Source organism: Aricia agestis, chromosome 8 (assembly GCF_905147365.1).
Source record: "Aricia agestis chromosome 8, ilAriAges1.1, whole genome shotgun sequence".
Classification (NCBI taxonomy): domain Eukaryota; kingdom Metazoa; phylum Arthropoda; class Insecta; order Lepidoptera; family Lycaenidae; genus Aricia; species Aricia agestis.
Window position 1 is genome coordinate 13,116,021 of NC_056413.1, and position 23,824 is coordinate 13,139,844.

The 23,824-nt window shown below is 35.5% G+C and overlaps 2 protein-coding genes across 3 annotated transcripts in view; both read left to right on the forward strand.

Annotated features, from left to right (window-relative positions):
• The first annotated feature begins 226 nt into the window (after positions 1-226).
• Positions 227-6,146, forward strand: LOC121729269 (NEDD8-conjugating enzyme Ubc12). 2 transcript variants are annotated; one of them, XM_042117730.1, is made up of 5 exons: positions 227-414; positions 562-695; positions 1,259-1,426; positions 5,863-6,020; positions 6,108-6,146. In XM_042117730.1, exons 1-4 carry the CDS (start codon positions 306-308, stop codon positions 6,001-6,003), a joined length of 552 nt encoding a protein of 183 aa, XP_041973664.1. In that variant the 5' UTR covers positions 227-305; the 3' UTR covers positions 6,004-6,020; positions 6,108-6,146. The 2 variants fall into 2 exon arrangements, with proteins under 2 accessions (XP_041973664.1, XP_041973663.1); XM_042117729.1 differs by lacking the exon at positions 6,108-6,146 and having other exon boundaries at positions 5,863-6,068.
• A 2,875-nt stretch (positions 6,147-9,021) lies between these two features.
• The window catches only part of LOC121729820 (2-oxoglutarate-dependent dioxygenase htyE), a 46,667-nt gene continuing 31,864 nt past the window's right edge, over positions 9,022-23,824 (forward strand). Inside the window, exon 1 of the mRNA XM_042118452.1 lies at positions 9,022-9,750. Coding sequence (XP_041974386.1) covers positions 9,678-9,750 — 73 coding nt within the window. The 5' untranslated portion in view covers positions 9,022-9,677. The remainder of the gene's footprint in view (positions 9,751-23,824) is intronic.

Genomic DNA, 23,824 nt, shown 5'->3' on the forward strand with positions numbered 1-23,824 from the left:
GACTGGCGAGACAGATTTTTCAAAACATGATGGTACAATCTATTTTATGTCAGAATGATGTATGTACTATCAACTAGTACATGTAGCAACTAAAAAGTAAAATATTAAATAATTATTATAAAATTGTTAATCAAGAATCTAAAATCGATATAAGTATCGATTTACATAATAATGTCTCTTTGTGTGATCAACGATATGACATTCTCTTTGAACGATTACGATTCACATCACTAGAGTTTGCAGCTACCTGTCAAAATAAATATCTCCAAAATCAATTTTTATTTTATATTTTACTGAATAGGACGATGATTAAACTATTTTCATTAAAGCAACAGAAAAAAGATGAAGAGGGATCATCAAGAGGAGGTGGTTCACAGAAAAAGGCATCAGCCGCACAACTACGTATAACAAAAGGTAAATATATATTTGATGATTTTGAGGTAAATCTTACATGCTATAGAAATCATTGATAAACTGTAGAAGAATCCAAAATGATTATTTGTTTTAATCTAAATCTGTTAGGAAATGATTATTTCTTTTTACTTTTCATGTTCGTTTCAGATCTCAATGAGTTAAATCTACCCAAGACTTGCAATACAGAATTCCCAGATCCAGATGACTTGTTAAACTTTAAATTGATAATATGCCCTGACGAAGGTTTTTATAGAGGTGGCAGATTTGTATTTAGTTTTAAGGTAAACATTACAACACACCACAAAACAAAGCAATCCTCTTTCTAGTACATTTATATTGTTATTTGGGGTTTGACACTGCAGTCTCTAAAATAATATTATTTACCTATGTGTCCAAAGTAACTTTTTGTTTCAAATCATTTCAATAATTGTATTATTTCTTAATTTTATAGAATTAAGAATTAAATTATAATACTATTACGACATTCTCTAGATAATACTGCAATCATTATATTGTAATGATTTAGAAACAAGATAAAATGATTAGGTTATGATAAAAATAGCTGTTCATGAGACATGTACATAATTGTAAACCAACTAAAGCATTACCAACTTATAATTTTATATTTATTTAATGTGTAGTGTATCTGTATTTAATTCATGAAGCCCTAAGCTATTGTGTCTCGTTATTCCACGATCGATGGGTTAATATTTACTAGAGGTAAAATCCCTTGTCTTATATTATATTTACCTTTATAATTAATTACTTATTTCACTCTGTGGAATTATATTCATATTTTAATTTTAGTAAAACAGGGAGTAAGTCCTAAAACTTGTTTTTACAGGTAGGTCCAAATTATCCTCACGAACCCCCTAAAGTAAAGTGTGAAACAGCTGTATATCATCCCAACATAGATCTGGAAGGAAATGTATGTCTAAATATACTTAGAGAAGACTGGAAACCAGTACTCACAGTTAATTCAATAGTCTATGGATTACAATACCTATTCTTGGTAAGTATTATTTCTGTTGACTTTATTATAGCCATACATTATTAAAGTATTAATTCCGTTGGGAATAGAGAATACAAAGAAACACATGTGAATGGGATACTAGCCTGAATAGTGAACTTTATTTGAGTTGGCTTTAGTGCAATGCAAGGGCACAAAATTATTTATACCCTTAGGATAAATTTTGTATCCTAACCCAACTTGTCTTTATTATTCCTAGGGGAAAACACTACGAATAATAAAAACTAAGGAAACATAACTCCCATACTTCAACCGTTTTAAATTTGGCTCCTTTTCGAACACTAAAATATGACAATTTAGATTTTCGCCAAGGTTTCGTATCCCAGGTAACGTATCATAATATTGCGCGCCGTACGACAGCCTGCGCGGTTATTGTCATTGTCATAGTTATGAATCAAATAATTGTCAAAAGCTGATGGTATTATGCAGTATACACCAAGCACATCTACTATTAACTATCACGAAGAAACAAGCACATAATTATTATTTTAAAATCAAACATTTTCCTCTGATCCTTAAGACATCGATAATAATTATAATATACATATAATAATCATGAACAAACCTTGTACGGACTCGGGCAAATCTAAAACTGTCCGAGTACCTAGAGAAGATGTTTTCAGATTACAAAAATCTACATTGTGCTAAATTACTACAGAATTGAAATTAAAAACTTACGTAAATTTTTTACAGTTTATAACTCACAATTAATTTAATATTTTAATAACAGTTAGCAGTTTTTTATTTTTGTTCATTTACAATATTAAAGGAAATACTTATTTGTTTTTGTCGATCGAACATAATTCGAATTTAAGATTTTGATACGTGGGAGAGCCATGCTTCGGCACGAATGGGCCGGCTCGACGTAAACCCACTCGTGAGTGAGTTTACAGGAGGACCAATCCCCAACCCTAATCCCTTCCCTACCCTCCCCTATTCCCTTCCCTTCCCATCCTTACCCTCCCCTATTATCCTATTCCCTCTTAAAAGGCCGGCAACGCATCTGCAGTTCTTCTGATGCTGCGAGTGTCCATGGGCGACGGAAGTTGCTTTCCATCAGGTGATCCGTTTGCTCGTTTGCCCCTTATTTCATAAAAAATATATAATATAATGGCAAAAAACGGAACCCTTATAGATTCGTCATGTCTGTCTGTCTGTCTGTCTGTCTGTCCGTATGTCACAGCCACATTTCTCCGAAACTAAAAGAGCTATAGTATTGAAACGTGGTAAGTAGATGTAATCTGTGAACCGCATTAGGATTTTGATATAAAAATAGAAAAAATATTAAAAATTTTAGGGGTTCCCATAGGTACAACTGAAACAAAAAAAAAATCATGTAACCTATACGTGTGGGGTATCTATGAATAGGTCTCTAAAAATCATATTGAAGTTTCTAATATCATTTTTTTCTAACCTGAATAGTTTGCGAGAGAGACTCTTCCAAAGTGGTTAAAAGTGTGTCCCCCCCCCCCTTTAACTTTTAAAGTAAAGTTTGATAATTCAAAAAAAAATATATGATGTACATTACTTTAAAAACTACTAACGAAAATTGGTTTGAACGAGATCTAGCAAGTAGGTTTTTTACGTTTATACGAGGGCTGCTATTTATGTATCCGGAATTAAAAAAAGAAACAAACATATATCATTTAATATGGTTTTATTGCTTTTCAAAATATTCGCCGCGATGATCGACACACTTTTGCATACGCTGGAACCAATTTTCATAGCACTTTTTCCATTCTGATTGAGGTATCTCCAAAACGTGCATTTTGAACGCATCAACAGCCTCTTCGCGGCTCGAAAAACGTTGACCACGTAATTTGTTCTTCGCGTATGGAAATAAAAAGAAATCGTTAGGTGCCAAATCAGGGCTGTACGGCGGATGACCAGTCAATTCGATCTTTTGACCCTCCAAAAACTGAGTTGTTTCAGCTGAGGTGTGACAGCTAGCATTGTCGTGATGTAATATGATTCTGCGTTGTCGGTTGTCCTTTCTTATTTCTTCAAAGACTTTTGGTAAACAAATGGTCGTATACCATTCAGAATTAACCGTTTTACGATTCTCTAATGGCACTGTAGCCACATGTCCATTAATTCCAAAAAAACAGGCGACCATTTGCTTCAAAGTACTTTTTGCACGAGTAACTTTTGTTGGTTTCGGCTCATCTTGGAACACCCACACCGTTGACTGTTGTTTAGTTTCGGGGTCATATGCATAGATCCAAGATTCATCACCTGTGTAGATATTATAAACGGCTTTTGACGTACCACGGTTGTATTTTTTATCATTTTTTTGCACCAATCGACACGAGCCCGTTTTTGATCGATTGTCAAGTTGTGCGGAATCCAACGCGAACATATTTTTTTTACAGCCAAATGTTCGTGTAATATCTTATGTATGCTCGTCATACTTATGCCTAAGGACGCCTCTATCTCGCGATATGTAACATGACGATCACGCATTATTAGTTCCCGCACAGCATCTATATTTTGTGGGACAACAGCTGTTTTTGGGCGACCTTCTTTATTTTCATCCGTGAGCATAGACCGCCCACGATTAAACTCACTGTACCAGTGATAAACAGTGGTTTTTGATGGTGCTTCATCTCCAAAAGTTGCGGTGAGTTGAATAAAGCACTGTTGTTGATTTAGCCCACGCCGAAAATCGTAGTAAATCATTGCACGAAAATGTTCACGCGTTAAATCCATGGCAAATGAAGACACGCAATTTTCAAAATGACGCCACAATGGAAAAATAATTGACAGTCACATGAAACAAAATGTATTCTTCAACCAAAGAGTTCTATTTTCAAATGTTGTAATTACTTTTTAAATATTGTTCTTGTAAGTGGCCAGTTCCGGATACATAAATAGCAGCCCTCGTAAATGGTAAACCTAAAACCAACAAAAAAATTTTTTTTCATCTAACCTATACGTGTGGGGTATCTATGAATAGGTCTTTAAAAATCATATTGAAGTTTCTAATATATTTTTTTTCTAACCTGAATAGTTTGCGAGAGAGACTCTTCCAAAGTGGTAAAATGTGTGTCGTCCCCATGGGCATGTTAATTCTAAAAAATATATATGATGTACATTACTATAAAAACTACCAACGAAAATTGGTTTGAACGAAATCTATCAAGTAGTTTTTTTGTATACGTCATAAATGGTAAACCTTATATAAACTTTCATTAAAGGGAAAAGGAAGATCTTGCGACCGAGCGAGATAGCATGCTCGGTCAGGCCGAAGCCCACTGACGTTATCTCAGACGTTGTATATATCTTGCCGTTCTCCGAAACTTCGATAGCGCGATGCAGGAATGTTAGGCGAATTGTGGGTACCGCCACATCACTTCCCCCCCGAAGACCTGTGGTATTCTTCGATGCGCTTGTGTTGTCAGGTGTGGGCCGAAGCTACGCGTGCAATGACCAGGAGAGGGACCCCGTGCTCTGCTTGTTGACCGGTCGTTGTAGCCTATGGCTGCCCCGTTCAAGCCAGACACGGGTTCGACCGGCGCGGACCTCCAACGCGGCTTATGGTCGAGGCGACCCGGTTATACTTGATGTCTGCTGACGTGGTGCGGAGGGGCGGGGAGTGTTGATGATGATTAATGTCCAGAAGGATGCGTGTTCTTGTCGGTGGTCACCAATTTAACGTTGTTCGTGGCGGCCGAAAAGGAAGATCTTCCGACCGAGCGAGATAGCATGCTCGGTCAGGCCGAAGCCCACTGACGTCATCTCAGACGTTGTATATATCTTGCCGTTCTCCGAAACTTCGATAGCGCGATGCAGGAATGTTAGGCGAATTGTGGGTACCGCCACAGAAACATAAAAATAAATCAAAACCCTTTTAATTTCATAAAAATAAACCTTATTGCTGCTGCGGAACCCTTCATGGGCGAGTCCAACTCGCACTTGGCCGGTTTTATTTTTGTTTTGTTGTAAAAAAATCCGTAGTTTTTATTATTCGTAGGGGAAAACAGTATAAAATTAATTAAAAACAAAATGCATATACAAAACATATTAATAATTCATCTTGTTATTTTTCTTGGGCTATGGTAATTGGTAGAAATTTTCAATATAATATCTTTTAGTTCACAATACCTTTGAGTTCAAAAGATGTTTTTTTATGAATAAACTTTTATTTATCTTTTTCTCCACTTTTTATATTTTTGCTATGGAGTTAGAGATTTCCAACCAGCAGTATAGAATTAGAGCTATATGGCGCACGGCCGGGGTGGTGCGCTTTGGACACATACACTATAGTTATAACTTATGACATTATAATCAGTACCTAATCACAATATAATTGCTTGCAACTACCCCATGAAGTTATGTAGTTCCCATCTGCCTTAAATATTGTTATAATACTAGGTTTTAACTCGGTAAAAAACATTTATATTAATATTTTTTTTAAGGAACCAAATCCAGAGGACCCATTAAACAAAGAAGCTGCTGATGAGCTTCAAAGTAATCGACGATTATTTGAACAACATGTACAGAGAGCGATGAGGGGTGGATATGTTGGATCATCATATTTCGAAAGATGCCTCAAGTAAACCTGTTATGCAATAATGTAAATTATTTTCTGGCTACATAAATAAATCTCAATTCATTTTTTAAATTGATGTTTTTGTCATCAAATAGTTACTGCGTGTTTCAGGAACAGGGATGATACTAACTACATACTTTGGACTCCTGTGTATTACTATGTCAAGCAAAAAATAAAATTATATTTGCGCGATGCCGCGCGGAACCGAACCACTAGTTTATAATATATATATATATATATATATATATATATATATATATATATATATATATATATATATATATATATATATATATATATATATATATATATATATGTCGCAGGGAAAAGAAGATATCAGGGATATCCCGAAATCCCTAGGGATATCACGAAATTGCGGTAGATATCGAATATTCTTGTTTCTTACGTCTTACTAAACAAATCTAGTGAAATGTCAGAAAAGCGGATACCGCCTATTAAAAATCGAGCTACGCATTTCTCTCGCTCGCTCTAATACCCACACGGGCACTAGTGGGAGTGAAACAAATGCGTCGCTCGAGCTGGCGCGGCTCGTGTGATTTTAGTCGTTAAATTATTACGTGTACGTTAAATTTGAATGCGATTTTCTAAATATCACCTTTTACGACTCTCGAGTTTCAACATTTTTTAATATTTTCCAGACTTACGCGCATGTTACTTGCATGGTTCGATAGCCTGTTAAATGTATATTATGGGGATATTAATAACTCAATACCGATAATAAGATCCCTTCACGCTGATAATGCCCCATTCGCGTTAAGAGGGCGACTAACGCAAAAAATCGTCCTTCTCTCTTCACACTCACGCCCGTCTTTCATATGCCAGGTGAAAAAGGATGACGCGGATTCATTTAAATAAAAAGAAAATTATTTTTTTCCTAATAACTCGATAAATATGTAACATTTAAAAAATCCGCTAGGTCAGTTCCTCAATGATAGAATTTTATACAATGTGTTAAAATATTAACTTAGTTTAATGCACGGTTATGGCAATATTGAAAATTCGTGAAAATTATATGCATCTTTGTGATCGAGAAAATTTTAAGATACTTATCGTGTTTTTGCTAGGTTTGATTCTCGGAAATATAATGTAGTATCTATGTCTACAAAATGAAACAATTCGGGGCTTATTTTCAAGTATAAAAATGAATTATAAAATCGTCAATTTAGGGTTAGTCGCCCCCATAAGATAGTGATAGGGTATTAGAGCGAGCGGGAGAAATGCGTAGCTCGATTTTTATTCGGCGGTATCCGCTTTTCTGACATTTCACTAGATTTAGTTTTGTGAAATGACATATCACTAGATTTGTTTTGTAAGAAGACGTAAGAAACAAGAATATTCGGTATCTACCGCGATTTCGTGATATCCCTAGGGATTTCGGGATATCCCTGATATCTTCTTTTCCCTGCGACATATACATATATAACCCCCCCTGGGATCATGTTGACGTCCCTACTAAGTATATTATCTAGTATCAAAAATTAAGAAAACTAATTTTTGCCATTTGTTTGCAATACAATATTTTTACAACTAAAAATTATAATTTTTTTATTCTTTTTAAACACCTAGCTTATAAAAAATCTGATTTGCCCCCCCCGGTCCAGAACCTGGGTTATTTGCCCCCCCCCCCCCTGCAAGATTTTATTTCTTTGAAGAAATGAGCATACAGATTATGCCATGTTCGTGTTACAATTTTTTCAGAAATATTTAATAATTAAGATTTAAGTATATAAAAAGCACAGCATGGCTGTTTGTAACCTGCAAACCAGCCCAGATTCTGACCATGACTGCAGCTTAGTATAGCGCTTGTGTGGCATTTTTTGCCTATTCTTTGAAGAAATAAATATGTCAGTGCCATTATTGATATCGTCCATATATTTTATTTTTGGCCTATTTTGCTCACTATCATATCGAGCAAAATGGGCCAAAAAAATCACGTTTAATACATAAAGTTAATATACCCTAGCATTAACTTTATGGTTTATAATTCATTTCATTCTGTTTTTGTATTTGCTATTATAGCGACAACAGCTACCTACAGGTACAGGCTACATGACGACTACAGAAAAACACAGTCTATGAAAAATTCAGAAGTCTCATAAGTCATAATAAATAGCATAGGTAGCGGTTCTAGAGCCTGGTGTCAGACAAAAAGACAGTAAAGTCTTAGTAAAAGGTATTCGTTTTTTTCCCAATTGGGTACGGAATCTTAAAAAGTAGTAAATATAAGATCACCTACTTTTGAATTAGTAGGACTAGCGACGTATTCATTTCGATTACCTTTCTTATAATATTATCAAGCGGAAGAGTTTGTTACTTAGTTTGTTTTTTGTTTGAACGCACTAATCTCAGGAACCACTGGTCCGATTTGAAAAAATCTTTCATTGTTAGATAGCTATATTTTATCACGCTAATACTAATAGGAACGAAGAAATAGAAAAAGGAAGTGTGGAAAAAACGGGGAAAATTATTTGAAAGTCTTATTTGATTGCGCTAATCTCAGGAACTACTGGTCCGAATTGAAAAATTATTTCAGTGTTAGATAGTTAATTTATAGAGAAAGGCTATATTTTATCACGCTAAAACTAATAGGAGCAAAGAAATAGAGGAAAATGTGGAAAAAACGGAGGAAATTATTTGAAATTGCTTATTATCTTAAGAAACTACTGGAGCACTAATTGCTACAGTAGTTTCTTAATTTTTAATTTTTATGTTATTTGGCACACATGAAGAATAGACCACGTGAAAGTTCTGCAGACAACTGCACGGTGGCCGTGACATTCCTAAATTACGCGGGCGAAGCCGCGCGGAACATCTAGTTTATTATAGTTCACATTTAATGCTTCTTATCCATCAATATTCTTATGCTATTCTGCCACGTAAAATAAAAAAAAAACAATTATGACAATGACTTTGACATTTATGTTATCATCGACTTTGACGTAAACTTCCCGTCACAACTCACAAACTTTCATTCTGTTGGCCGTTTCATTTTCTACTTCTTTTTTTAGTGTCATTTTGTTCGTTGTGGAGTGTGAACGTTTCTTTTGTGCCGACGCCATATATATATATACTAGTAATCTGTGGCCGACGCTTTCCCTTCGAGTTAGTTCAAGGTAGAAGTTTCGACACGTTTTTCGGTTGCGACAGTCTGCGCGATGATATACAAGTGAGAGTCCATATTTTAGGCCCGGGCAAGGCTCATCTACCACGGTGGGCCAGTTAACTGGAACAGACATTCGAAACTCGCTAACCGAGGGACGGGGGGCGCGCGACGCCGTCGAGTCGCACACGCGGGAGAAACAATTCCGAGTACTTAATCAGAGAGTGCAACAAAAACCAATTTTTAATGTGTCAGATTAGCATAGCATATTGCTGCTACGTCAGATCGCGGAACGCTTCGAGCAGAAACTACAAGGTTATGCAAATGAGTTCTGAACGCTTCTATACCAGGGGTAATCAAAAGACCATCCACAACTTTAATAAACTTTAACATTTTTTTCTATCCGTGTCCAAGTGCTCATCTCCGTCCCATTATTTTCCTCTGCTACTGTTCGGTGTCACGATCGCTAATTGCTAATTGCCTACCTGGAACCGAGTGATAAGGCGCAAGATCGGCGGTTGAGTAGCACGTCAGTCGTTAATCGACGATACGAGTGTGCAATGATGGCGAGCCAGCCCGAGGAGACGCTGCTGTCGCGCTGCGAAATACCCATCATCGACCTGGCGCATATTGGTATGTAAATATTTACTATCTAGCTTAGTCTTAAGTATGACAGAAAGAATGCTGAGGAGAGGCCTTTGCTCAGCAGTGTGATAGGAATGAGCAGAAGAATAATTTATAATGTATGATTCAAGATCAGAGAAATTGAATCCCATGAAGTTGCAGGATTCTACTTAACACTTCCATCGTGGGTATCGCAGACACAATAGATTTTCAATTGTTATGGGGATTGATGCGTTAATTTTCTTGGCATATCAAGCCCTGCTGTTAGGTCTTCAGGACCAACAAAGACTTAAAAACAAAAATAATGTAAAGTGTAGGTCTGCAATCTGCCTGACTCAAATTCACTTATGTTGCATTTAAGTTTAAGCACGCTATCACATTTTTTCACAAATATCAGCGATTTACAGGTACCATTTTAAAGAATTAGGAGCCACACTGCAAGGATATTTTGGTTTCAAATGAAAGATAATATATTCATTTCCATGTCTATACTATAAAAATTTTATAGCCGCATACAAAATTTTCACATAAATATGTTTTAACCATCACAATAATTGCAAAATATTAAAAAAAATGGGGTTTGATTAGGTACCATTATAGCTAAATATACATAACTAAGGAAAATAAATATACAAAAAAATTGTTGCTTATTTATATATAGAATAGCTAAATATTTTATTTAAAAATAAATAACATTTCCATTTATAAGAAAAATAAGAAACACTCTCAAATTTCTTCATACATTTTCGCCCTATCAAGAAAGCGGCGAGCGTCATAACCGCCACTGTACAAGGTGTGCTGATATTGAATCTTATATCTTTAAACGAGCAATTCTTGTATATATGTATATATATAATTGGAATCTCGGAATCGGCTCCAACGATTTTCATGAAATTTAGTATATAGGGGGTTTCGGGGGCGATAAATCGATCTAGCTAGGAATCATTTTTAGAAAATGTCATTTTATTCGTCTTTTATCGTATACCGAGCAAAGCTCGGTCACATAGCTAGTGTTATTTTAATGTCCTTAACGTCAATATTCGTACTGACCTGCCAAAATTTGTTATAATTTTTGTGATAGTGTCCTTAATAGATGCTCATAAACAAATATCAGCTGAATGTTATTCCCGGGAAATAAGTTCAAAGACAACAAAGAAGTTTAACTTCTTTTTTATCTTTGAACTTACTTCCCTGGGACTATAACAGTGGGACAGACAACAATTTTTTTATTTATTTATTTCATAACATGTAAAATTACAATTTTGACAAAATATTGTCTTTAACTCCTAGCCGAGTTGTGTAGACAATATAAAAGAGGTTCTCTTATTTTAAAGATAACAGAGCCACAAAAGGAAGACAAACATTAAACTACGTACTAGCATATTTAACGAAATTAAGTTTAAACTAAATTGCACAATTAATGACAAAAGAATATAACAAGTAACAACATAGGTAATATTAGTCGAGCGATCCATCATACTCCTCGCTCACTGCTGACAATGTAAACAAGTTTGCTTACGGCCCTTCCCAATATTTGATCTATCTCTGGTTTTGCCCTACTAGAGATAGGAATAGCTCACAATTGACATAAATATGTCTAATGTGAGCTATTCCTATCTCTAGTAGGGCAAAACCAGAGATAGATCAAATATTGGGAACGGCCGTTAATGAGTATTATATAGGGTGTTCTATATCCGCAAAGTAAGTTTTGAGTGACTTTTTTAAATTTGATTTATTTATATCCTCTTTAATCTTTATGGGCAGGTTGTTTATTAAATGAGATATCATGTATTCTTTTGCCATACTGATTATTAAATTTTGGCGTCTCGAGTTTTTTATTGGATACACTTCTAGTGGTGATTTCGTGTTTTTTTATTATTTGAATATTGTCTCGGAAGTACTGTTCCATTAGAAGTTGGTATTGGACTTTTAGGTGTATAGGTAGTTAATATGATACAATGTTTGTTTTCAAGTCTGTTTGAGAGTCTACCAATTTAAGAATAAGATATTAAATGTAACAAATAATAAAGTCTTCTGCCTCAATCAAAATAGAGCAAGTTTGGTTTTTTATTTTTTTATTTTATTATACTTTTTGTACACATCAAGGTACAGAAGCCTGTAGGCATTTTCTTCCAGCCAACCTTTGGGTGATGTAGAGACGAGCTGAGGTAGATGCAAAGTACATGTATAATTTTATCAACATTAATAAATACATACTATAATAATTACTTCATATTAAATAATTAAATTAGGTATTTGTATTACTTTCCTAATTGTGTTAGACTTTTTTTAAGTTTTCTGTATAAATATTATTAATTTATTATACATAATATTATGACCATATTAGCTTGTCTAATTTTAGCTCGAGACATATATTATTTAAATTTATTTATCTGGTTGTGAGAGTGACACTGTGTTAGTGAATAAAATCCCAGCTGGTTTTTCCAATCCTGGGATTTTGGGATTATGTAAACACCAGCCTGGGATTATTTTATGAAGGCAGTAGGTGGCAATAGCAATGACAAGTCAGTAAGATATTTTAAATCACTTGACTTTTATTTATCAATAATTTAAAAATTGAAATTTGCCCAAACTCATGTGATTTAGTTTTTTTTTTGATCTACCAATGAGTAATACACTTACTGTGCATAAATAAATAAGTGCATTTAAATAACTTGTAGCTTCTTAACTACATCACTTTTTGATAGAAAATACAAAAATTACCTACATTGAACTTAGAAACAATATTTTTTATCATTTTTGCAGATAATCAGATTTAAATCAAATCAATCAACTTGATAACATTGACAACAACCAAGGAGTGTTTTGATAAAGAAGTATTTTATTTTGACAAAGGAAGAACATTCAATTTTAATATTATGTTGAATGACTTGATAGTTGATACCTTAATGCTGACATTGCTAAGGGCATTGGCCCAACTTCTTTGTGTCTCACTCACGCCGCGCGGTAACCTGTCAATCCACCATATGTTTAATGGCTCCAGACCCCAGCTATGTTTTTATGGGGCTTTAATAGCAAGCGACGTTTTCTTCAAGTCATGTTGCCCATGGATGTAATGTACAGTATTATAAGAAACAAACAGTAACTATATGGTAGAGCATGTAAAGTAAATAAAAATGAGTACAAGTTTTTAATTGGCATCACCACAGCGCACATTCTCTATTATACGGAACCTACATTTATTGCTCATTTTAATACCAACAATCAAGATGTTACGTTAATGACAAAATAAAACTAGAAGCTAATTTCAATATCGTTCCAGAAGTTACCTTCTAAATTAACTAAAAGTTATCTTACTGGAACACCTTGGCAACCCATTACATGTAATTACTGAGTTTCTGTGACACTGTCATGATCTACTATAGAATGGGCGGCGAAGTAGGCCACGTATTTAAGGCTAAACTGTGTCACTTACGTAAATTCGTCTAGACTAGGCTAAGTCCAGTTATGTAAAGTAACGGTCTGTGAGACTTGTTAATTGGTTGATCATCACATCACAATACACTGGATACAAGAGCTTCGTACACTCATTCATCCTTGTATTGACCCACATTTACAGTACAAAAGCCTTTGTGATTGCCTTTTAGTGTGTTCACAAAGCTGGGCTCAACATCGGGACATATTTTAGGTTACAACTTTTAAGAACGTCAGCATTCTGCACTCATTCATTCAAAAATATATTGCCAGATGTTACAAAGTTGTTCGCGAGAATACACTTTTCTAGCTCAAAAACTATCCTATGTCATTTGTCGGGAATCGGGACTGAAAAGGAATGAAAGGAAACACAAAATTGTAGATGTCATCTATGCTTCTAAATAACGAAATTTATTTTCGCTCGCCAAAAGACCGGTGACCGACGCAGATGCTCATCTAAAATTACAATCCTCAGTGTTCTCGTTTATAATCGCATCTATTCCACATTCGTGACGCGGACTCCGTTTTTCGGCCCACATACACTACGTTATCGTCCACAATTCGTGTCAAGTTCTCCGCGCTATAAAATGTGTCAATATAAAACGATATGAGAACCAGATATTGAGAGGACGTTCGGAATTGTAAAGCGGCTCGATCTCGCCTGATTTCGCAATTTGAGTGACAGCTGCCCGTAAAGTTCTCGCAGCTGCGCCGCAATGCACCGATAGTTCAAATCGATTTATGCTGGTTAGTCCATTGTAGAGCTACATGTTACAACACAATACTTTGTTCAGAATATAAAGTGTAGTAACTAGTAACCAGCACAGAGGTAACAGTCCGCAAATATGTTTAAATTATTCTCAAACACATTAATTGTAATAATTACAGGGCCCCTCGAATTGTCTCTGCAGTAAGCTGCAAGGGGAAAAAGATGGTTGAAAGAATTTTTGCTCCACGAAAAATTATGAATTATAAACAAATGGATTCCAGATCGTATAACATAATATATATCCTATATTATTGACTAAATACAGATTTAGCAGTTTCCACTACAGATAAAAGGTTGAAACCATCTGGCAACACTGATTTAGTCAGTCAGTAGCCACACTTTTTCCGATTTAGCACACTAATTAGGATACTAGCTTTCTAAATGTTATTCCACTTGACTAAAGAATCATGGCCAAATTTGTATAGAAGCTGGACTCGACTTTTATTTTTTAAGTCCCAAAATAAACTATAGTTAGATTTGGTTGTTCTTATGCTCTAAACATAATTCCGTTTGAGAATTATGTCTAAATAGCCACGATTTTTTATAATAATTAATAACGTTTACAATTATTTTGAGGTTAGACTTAAGAACTACCTTTTTCCCGACTGCGGTGTAGCCTACAAGTGTATATTCGGTGACCTCGTTTCTAACTATGTATTTCAATTATTCCTAGAGTATTACCCAAAAAAATTTCATTGAAACCAGAGTGCTCTTGTGTATTGCGCACACACTTGGGCACTATAAAATTACTCCTGCTTAACTGGCCTGGTTTCATTGAAACCAGAGTGCTCTTGTGTATTGCGCACACACTTGGGCGCTATTAAATTACTCCTGATTAACTAACCTGATTTCAGAACGCGTCGTCGCCGTTTTCATTAGGGCCACAGTTACATGTCGTGGCTGTTTAAATGCTCAGAATGCGTCATGGCTTTTCTCGATTACCACAACGCGTTGTGGTCGAATAGCACGTCAGCCACGACACGAATTTCGCTATGTGATATTTCTGTGATTACCAGAATTTCGCGTCGTGGCCGTTTTACTATGACCACAACGCGTTGTGAGCCATTTTTTCGCTCACTGAGCGTTTTCGGTCTTTGAGCGTACTGCGTAACATATTACATATGTATCAAAATCGTCTAAATAAATATAAATACATTAAAGTACGAAGTATTTTTGATACAAGACAATAAGGTAACTTAAAAAAAAAGCAAATCGGTCGAAAAATTTGACCGATATATCGATATTTTTTTCGCGATATATCGAGACCGATATTGATATTTTTTTAAATATCGATATATCGATATCTTCTTTCATTTTCGTCATCTCTATATCGAGGACAGTGTGTCGAGATAAACGAACACCAAATTGGTAGTGAACGGACGATTCCTCGAAAAAGAAAACTAAAGAAACCTATCATTTACGTGATTTTTTCGAGGCCAGTCGGCCATCGATTCCTTCTCTGTCGGATAATTTCTACAGGAGTAAAAAAGTTGACTGGGAAGCTCGATAGTTTTTCTTTGTTTAATTGTTAGGGTTCCGTACCCAAAGGGTAAAAACGGACCCTATTACTGAGACTTCGATGTCTGTCCGTCTGTCTGTCTCCAGGCTGTATCTCAAGAACCGCTATAGCTAGACTTCTGAAATTTTCTCAGATTGTGTATTTCTATTTTCTAGCGCCGCTATAACAACAAATACTAAAAACAAAATGAAGTTAATATTTAAGGGGGCTCCTAACAGATGTGTTTTTTTGGAATTTTTGGCTCGTAATCCATAATGGAACCATGTAGACACCTGAAATTTGCACAAAGTCCTCAATTATATGATGTGTACTTTAACATTTGATAACAAAATTAAAATAAATAATTAAGGGGGCTCCCATACAAAAATTTTTTCCCTACCTTCGCTCTATAACGATACGGAACCCTTCGTGCGCGAGGCCGACTCGCACTTGGCCGAGTTTTTGTTCCTTGGCTTCTCTAGATTTAAAAAATTCGAGTATAAAATTACAAGTAACATAGGTACTTTATTTTAATTGCATATTTTACGTAGAGATCTAAGACGTCATTACACATTATTTGATAATAAAAAAATACTTATTTAAATGCGCACTTGTAATTTGATTAATTAATATTGTACTAAAATGACTATTCTCGGTCTCTCTCTACATCCACATGATAGAATCAGAAATTAAGAAACTCATAGCAGAAGCTGCCGAAATTACCATTACCTTACCAATGGGCATTGTCCAAAAAAATCACATGTACTTTTTATATTTTTTTTCGTTAAAATAGGGTATTTTAAGAATATAAATTACATAATTTTGAAATTCATTGGCTAGTTTTTTCTCAATAAAATTTTGAAGTTTCGCTCTGACGTCATCATCGGCCGCCAATTGACCTCTGCTTAATATCAATACCTCTGCATAATATGTTTTAAATTTCCTTTCAATCTTATTTATAATGGCTGGTTCGTCAAATGCAAGTGAAAACTTGCATTTGACGAACCAGCCATTATGTGAAAGCTGATACCAGAAGCTTACCAAAAGTTCGAAACGTAATGTTGGTCGAATTTATTGCTAATTTAACGCCATTGAAGGTCAAACAAAGGTTAAACGTATTTGTTCAAAAATATAAGTAACTAATGGGTATTTTTTTCGTTTATATACAGAAAAACGATCACTGACCTTATTCCTCGAAATGTTTTTGTAATGAACAAAATTAAAAAAAAAGGACAATCCCCATTATTAGGTGAAAAGAGTGAGACTTAGACTTGGCAAAAATGTCCTGTTAAAAGTAAAATTTTGTAAAGGACTAGGTAGTTCTTTTACAAAAGGTTTACTTCATTCATGTTATCCTCCTCATATTTGGTACCACCTCGTTTGTATTGTATTAAGAGATTTGAGTGGGGAATGACGACATGACTATCAGATGTTCGTGCTTGTCCTTAATTTTCCTCTTTCCCCATGCTATATGGCCTCAGATCTCAGTACGTGTAAAACTGCTAGCTACATGGAATTGTGTGTGCATTGTTATCTAAAACAATGTAATGTTGAATTTTATCAATATTATGTTAAGAGAAAATTGAGGAGACCTTCAGCAGATTTCGTATTTCAGTTTTTAACGACTTAATATCTACAATAATTACGTCTTGTAATTACCGACAGTCTCCTCGATGAAGGCGGATTTCTAGAAAAATCGTAAATTAGCCAACACGCTGCCGTTGACTATAATTAGTAGTTATGTCATTGTAATTAATAATTATACATTTATTATTATGTACGCGACACTCAAGAGTACCTATTACACAGATGTATAATCCACTAGATGACGTCCGTCCGCAACTCCGTTGCGCTATAATTCGTTTATCGCTCGGAAAATGTACATTTTTCCGGAGTAAAAAGTATCCTATATTATGTCATTTGCCGGGACTCAAAGTATCGCCATAGCCAGCAAAATCTGTTCAGCGGTTTGGGCGTGATGGCAACAGACAGACAGGCAATTTCACATTTATAATATTAGTATAGTATGGATACAGTATATTTTATTTTGAATTTTAAGTCGTAACTTTAATAGCGATGGTTTTGCGATAAATAGCTGTGGAAATTAATTTAACCTGGCCTATGATACGATAAAATATGTACGGTATTCAAAATGCTCTCCCGTATAACAAACTTTGTTCACAACAAACACGAATATTAAAAAAAAAAGATACATACAGCCGAACGTATTACCTCCTCCTTTTTGGAAGTCGGTAAAAAATAACCCCGTCTTTCACCAGCACTTGTGTCATTGAGTTAAAACTATTACGTATGATGGCTATTGTATACCAGAACCAACTGTACAAACTTGTAGATCAAATACGTATTTTAAACAGACGCCGATAAAAGGAATCATACCATATGCTCTGAAAGTTAAGCCTCAGCAAAAGTTTGTTGCATGCCACACCGAAAGGCGAAACCAATCATAACCGTATTAAAAGGATACACCAGGGGCTAGAGAAATGAAAAAAAAGTACGTGTAATATCTATAGCTGTCTCCCTTACCTCAAGCCTATACCGCAGAACGCGATAGAGACAACTGCAGAAAATCAACGATTCGTTGTCCCCTGATTCCTTCTCCAAAACTTACCGATTTAAGTACTTTTTTGATTAAAGACAGGCTTGAGCTAATCTAATAGCAAATCTGTTTTCTGGATGTTTGAACACACCGGAAAATCTGGCCATTTTTTTTGGGTTTTTGAACGTTCATATCTTATTTAATAATTAAATTATGAAAAAAAAAAGAAAACATAGGGACACTGTATTAGTGGCCGTAGATATTGAGGAAAAAAAATATAACTCTACTAGCATTATCCAGGGAGGAAATAGGGGACAACGTTTGTATGGAAATACAGCGGTGTGGAGTTGTGGACTCCTCTTAAGGAAGGGAAAAAAGGATCCTAATAATAATAATTTTACTCGACTTCAAAGTTTAAGTTACTCCTGATTCCCGGTACCCAGGTGCAACAAACAACTTTTCTGACAATCCAAGGATCATTTTTTGTCTGTTTTTTGGTGGCGTGTATCCACCACAAAAAACTAACAAAGACCTCGTTTCCTTCAGATTCGTAGTAAATTTTAAAGATCACCTGAGAAACTATTTCAATAATGTGACAAATAATACTAGTTAACTTGTAAATCATCAGATACATTTCGGTCGCTATCACTCATAGAGCTGTTAAATCTTACAATGACGTCAAACTTCTACGAATCTGTAGGTGTTTTAAATTATGGAAGATATTTCTTCAGTTCCTGAAACACCATATGGCTGCGTTTCCACCAGAGATATTGTCTTGCGAGGAATGTGATTTTGAGAACCAATAGAATCGCTTCATTGACGTGGGTTTGCCATGACATCGCTCAGCGCGGCGATGCTATTGGATCTTAAAAACACATCTCTGGTGGAAACGCTGCCTTATGCTGGAATTTCTGAGGTTCTTGGCAGTATTCGTTAGCGGTTTTGACTGGCTAACGACAAAACGATGATGATCTCCTGTAAAAACACCTCAGAAAGTCGCAAAAACGTAGAGATTCGTCCTGAACATTGAGAATGTATGTATTATGATTTTAGAAACTTACAAATCAAGACCCATTTGCAATGTTTTTGAGGTTATACACTACCAATAATGTTTTGCAATAACACTAAAATGTAACAGAACGATGCCGTGCTAGTCTGTGATTCGTCATGAGTCACGATGTAACAAATGTGAGTAATCGGGGTTTTCGAAACACATTTACGCAGTGTAGGTAAGTACATAAAATTGATAATGATAGTCGTAAATTCCAATAGAATTGAATTATTTTCTCGCGTGCCTTTGCTCCCAATTCTTTTCAGAACCATAATATGATTTTTTACTGGCCTTGTGTATCGACATGACAGTCGGTGTGAATGCACCGTACCGATTCTATGGCACACTAACTAGCGCCATAATAATTCTAAATCGCGCTATCGAATTTCCCTGATCGCATAGCTGAGATCTGAAACAGCGGGCTTCGGCCACCACCTGGGAGATCTCTCATTGGAGTTTCCGCTGATATTTTCATAACGCCAAATGATTGTTGCGGCTCATCTTCTTGAAATAATCGAAACGGTGTCAGTGTTTGGGAAACTAAGCTAATATGAATGAAGCCGGTGAAAATGTTCAATCAACTCTTGACCCACTTGGCGGCTCTTTACAGTTAGCTTTGCCAAAATCACAAGTCAATATCCTAATAAATCTTAACTATATCTGGGCGTCCGGCGACTGTAACAGAATCAGGCGATACGTAACGTTGATTCGTTCGTTTGTATCGATTTTTTCAAAAAATAATTTTGTTTTAATACTGGCAGCGAAGGAAGCTTACGCCCGATTCCAAAGCACAACAACAACAGTTTAGGTGCCGGTTGGTAGTGGAATACATATAAAACAACTGTAGAAGACTTGCCATGGCGACACGTTCCTATGGAGTTATATGAAATTCCCTCTGTGGTTAGCGACATGAAATCTATACAGTTTACTTATGAAGCTGAAGAAGCTCAGGATCAACTGGTCCGATTTGAAAAATTATTTCAGTGTTAGATAGCTTATTTACCGAGGAAGGCTATATATTATTTTATCAATTATCACGCTAAGACTAATAGGACCGAAGAAACAAAGAAAAATCTTATCTCACGAACTACTGGAGCAATTTTTATGTTATTTGGCACAGATATAGAGAGGACCATGTGAAGGGATAGACTATATTTTGTGGAAAAATGTACCGTTTCCGTAAAATTCCTAATTTACGCGGGCGAAGAGCGTGGAACGTCTAGTTCTTATATAAATTCATACGACATGTCGTCTGCGGTTGCTTCAATTTTCATGTCGTCCGCTGCCACCTACGCTACGCCTAAAATTAATGGTTGATGATAGAGTCTACTACAGATTATATCACAATTGTCAGTCCACAGAGTACAAAATATATACTTAATGCACAATTAGTAATGCTTAACCTGGACAGCCAATAGACTGATCATATTTCATTGAACTGTTACGCAAGGTAGGTAATTGATTTCACAGTTTCTGAACCATACATACAATGGCTACTTATGTTACATCATTGCAATTTGCATACACGTTACTGAATGCACAGCGGATTAATTTTAGTTACTAAAAATTGTATTTCTTTCCTCTACATCTCACTTTCCGTCCGGCCTGTTCACATCTCCACGTCACGACGTCGTCAACGTGGAATGGTGCGGTAACGTGGCACGGTACGTTGACGTGACGTGAAAATTTACGTCAACGTAACGTGAAAATGCACGTGACGGTGTAGCAACATTTTACGTCTTTTTTTCCTTAAATCACTCTCTCCGTCTTCTTAACAATAGCAGAAGCAGAATACGACGTATTGTGCGGTCCATATCTAGATAACTAGTGAAGAATGTAGCAGTTTTACAAGGCATGGTGACGTGTAATGTTGCTACATCGTGACCTGCAATTTTACGTTACGTTGATGTAAATTTTCACGTCACGACAACGTACCGTGCCACGTTGACGACGTCGTAATGTGGACATGTCGACAGGCCCTTAGTCAGATTATAGAAAAACCGTTCTTGGTTTTTATTGAAATTGGTTGTATTGCATTTTTTGATTAACAATATAAATTAATACATACCTCTATCGTGGGAATCGCAGACACAACAGATTTTCAATTTTTATGCGACAGCCGGGTGCCGCTTGGGGATTGATGGGTTAATTGTCTCGTATGGGCCATTTATTACCGTCTCGCGAACCGTTCATTAGGTGCCCCTTGGTAGTGACTCATGCCAGTTGAACGAGATTGATGCGTTACGTCAATCGCAGAGAAAAACGTCAATATACTCGACCGATTCTCAGTAGAGCAAAGTTTCCGTGTTTTTTGCACTGATATTTCAGTACGGTATGTAGGTACTGTATAATAATATGAAGTGCAAAAAGATTTTCGTAATTCGATATTTAAAACTTGCGTCGGCCATCTTTGTTTCAAAATGGCGACGGCGAATGGACTAGTATGGACATTTCACTTTCATCCTTGTTGTGCAAATATTACTTTCTAAAATATTAAAACGGTTATTTGCATTATAACAACATAGTAGACATTTTGCAATTGATTTCTTTTTCAAGGCTGTTTAGTAATGATTTTTGCCACCAACAAGAACGGAGAGATCTTATGAATAGGTACCTAGTAAAAAAATAAACAAACAACACTTTATCAAAAATATGATAAAATTCCATAGGTTGCGAGTATTTTGCTATAAAAAAATCACAAATTTTCCGCGCAAGTGCCTACTTGAAACTTTTTTATTATTTTTGTTAGATAACACTCATAAATTCGTAATCTCAATACCATCGATACTAACGAAATAAGTATTGCGTAATGTGTTTTCAAGGTAGGTTCTTTTAAAATATCAACTTTTTATTAATTTGTGTTTTCCTGAAATCCGAACATACAAGCTAGTGATGACAATAAGGGAGATCGCAGACGACAGACTTTTTGTGCGATTGAGTCTGCGGTCCCATACAGTCGGCATAGCGCGGCCATGCCGACTGTATGGGCGCCGCAGACTCGATCGCACAAAAAGTCTGTCGTCTGCGATTTTCCTAAGGTCTCTTCCACACGACGTTTTTTACGCTCGTTTGTATCGGTACGAAGCCGACACGTTCTAAACCACGGAGCTAAAACAAAGACTATACAAAACGAGCGCACCAGAAACGCGCGTCGTCAGTGCTCAAAAAATACGTCGTGTGGAAAGGTCCTAAATGGTCCTTATCTTGGTCTTGCTTTTTTTGCAAACCCAAGACCAAACCAATTTTAGATACTCATCACTCGACGAAACCAACACAAACTAATGAATCTGATGGCAAATTTTTACGGCAGATTTTTAAAAAATATCCTCGATCATTGGAAAAATTTTTATATTTGCATGTTTCACACACAGAATAAGCCTAAAGGAAAAAAAAGGATCAAAATGTTTTATTCCTAGTATCCCGGTATTGCTAGAGTCAATTTATTTTCTTACTTTTTGCCATCAGATTCTGGTAGACCTATACATAGTATAATTATTTTCACTATGTTGATGCAACACTAGAAATCTATTAGTAAAATATTAACGTTATCAAATGGCAAATGTTTTTATCGTATTTATTTTTATATCACCTTCGCCACCAACAAAAACTTCGTTAGAGTTTATTTCGATAACAAAGGTATTCTCTTTTAAGGTCATTGGTGAGAGGCGTCTAGTGATTTTTGCTAAAAATAACTCTCGAGTCTTGATTTATTTTATTACTATTTGTGATGTATGAGTCAGTTGTGTCTTTGTTTCCTAAAACGTCTACTCAAGTCCTAAAATTAGCTGCTTACTTTCAAGTTCTATAAATATATACTTTTCCCTCTTACTATTAAAATTGTTATAAAATGTAACTTTACAATGTAAAAACCTAAGGTAAATAATGTTTTTCCCTTATCTGTCTGATAAGTGATACTGATCTTTGGACTTGGACTTTTCGTACTGATCAGACACAAACAAAACAGTATGTAGCGTCTCTCTTGGGTAAGTAAATGTTTTTTAATTACTAGAAGGGTATAACTACGAGTATACCGAATTATCTAACATCGTAGATGTGAAATGATTTTATTTTTTCATATCATAATACCATTTTAGTTGTTTTTTTTATCTAAGTCATGTAAAACACAGATTTTTGTCTTAAATAATTTATTTAATTAACAAACCTATAGTCATAGTCTAATGTTTAAACAAACAATTATAGAAACTCTATAATCATGTTGTTCAGAGTGTAATTGTATGGAAATAGCATTCTCTTATTGTTTAACAAGAGTGGTCCACGTGTTTCTAATCGAACACGCGTGACACGATAACATTCATTAATGGAACCATACAATTTTTAATTAGAAGTAAAAAAATAATTATACAAACATACAGAACAAAAGGCAGTGGAGGCCACCTATTGCAAGTTGCAACCCTTTCTAAATATACATGGAGTATGGACGTTGGTTTTCAGTTTTCATTATAACAAATTCAAAATATGTATTAGGTATGCAAATATGAAAGGATGTGTTTGTAGATGATTCCTTAGGATTTTTGTTTTTAATTTTATCTACTGAAATAGTTCTCTCGACTAGAACCCCTGTGGGGGCCAGAAGCAACCCACATTTTGAAAAACACTGACTTGATAAAGTCTTTGTATGTCCAATATACATCAGCTGCTAAATAACGCTAACTTGTTCGCAGAAAGTGTTTGTTGTGTTCAAAACAAACAAGCTGTTCCAGTAATTTACGACCGTCATTAACTCGTTCAAGCGCGTGTCTTATTCGCATTCCA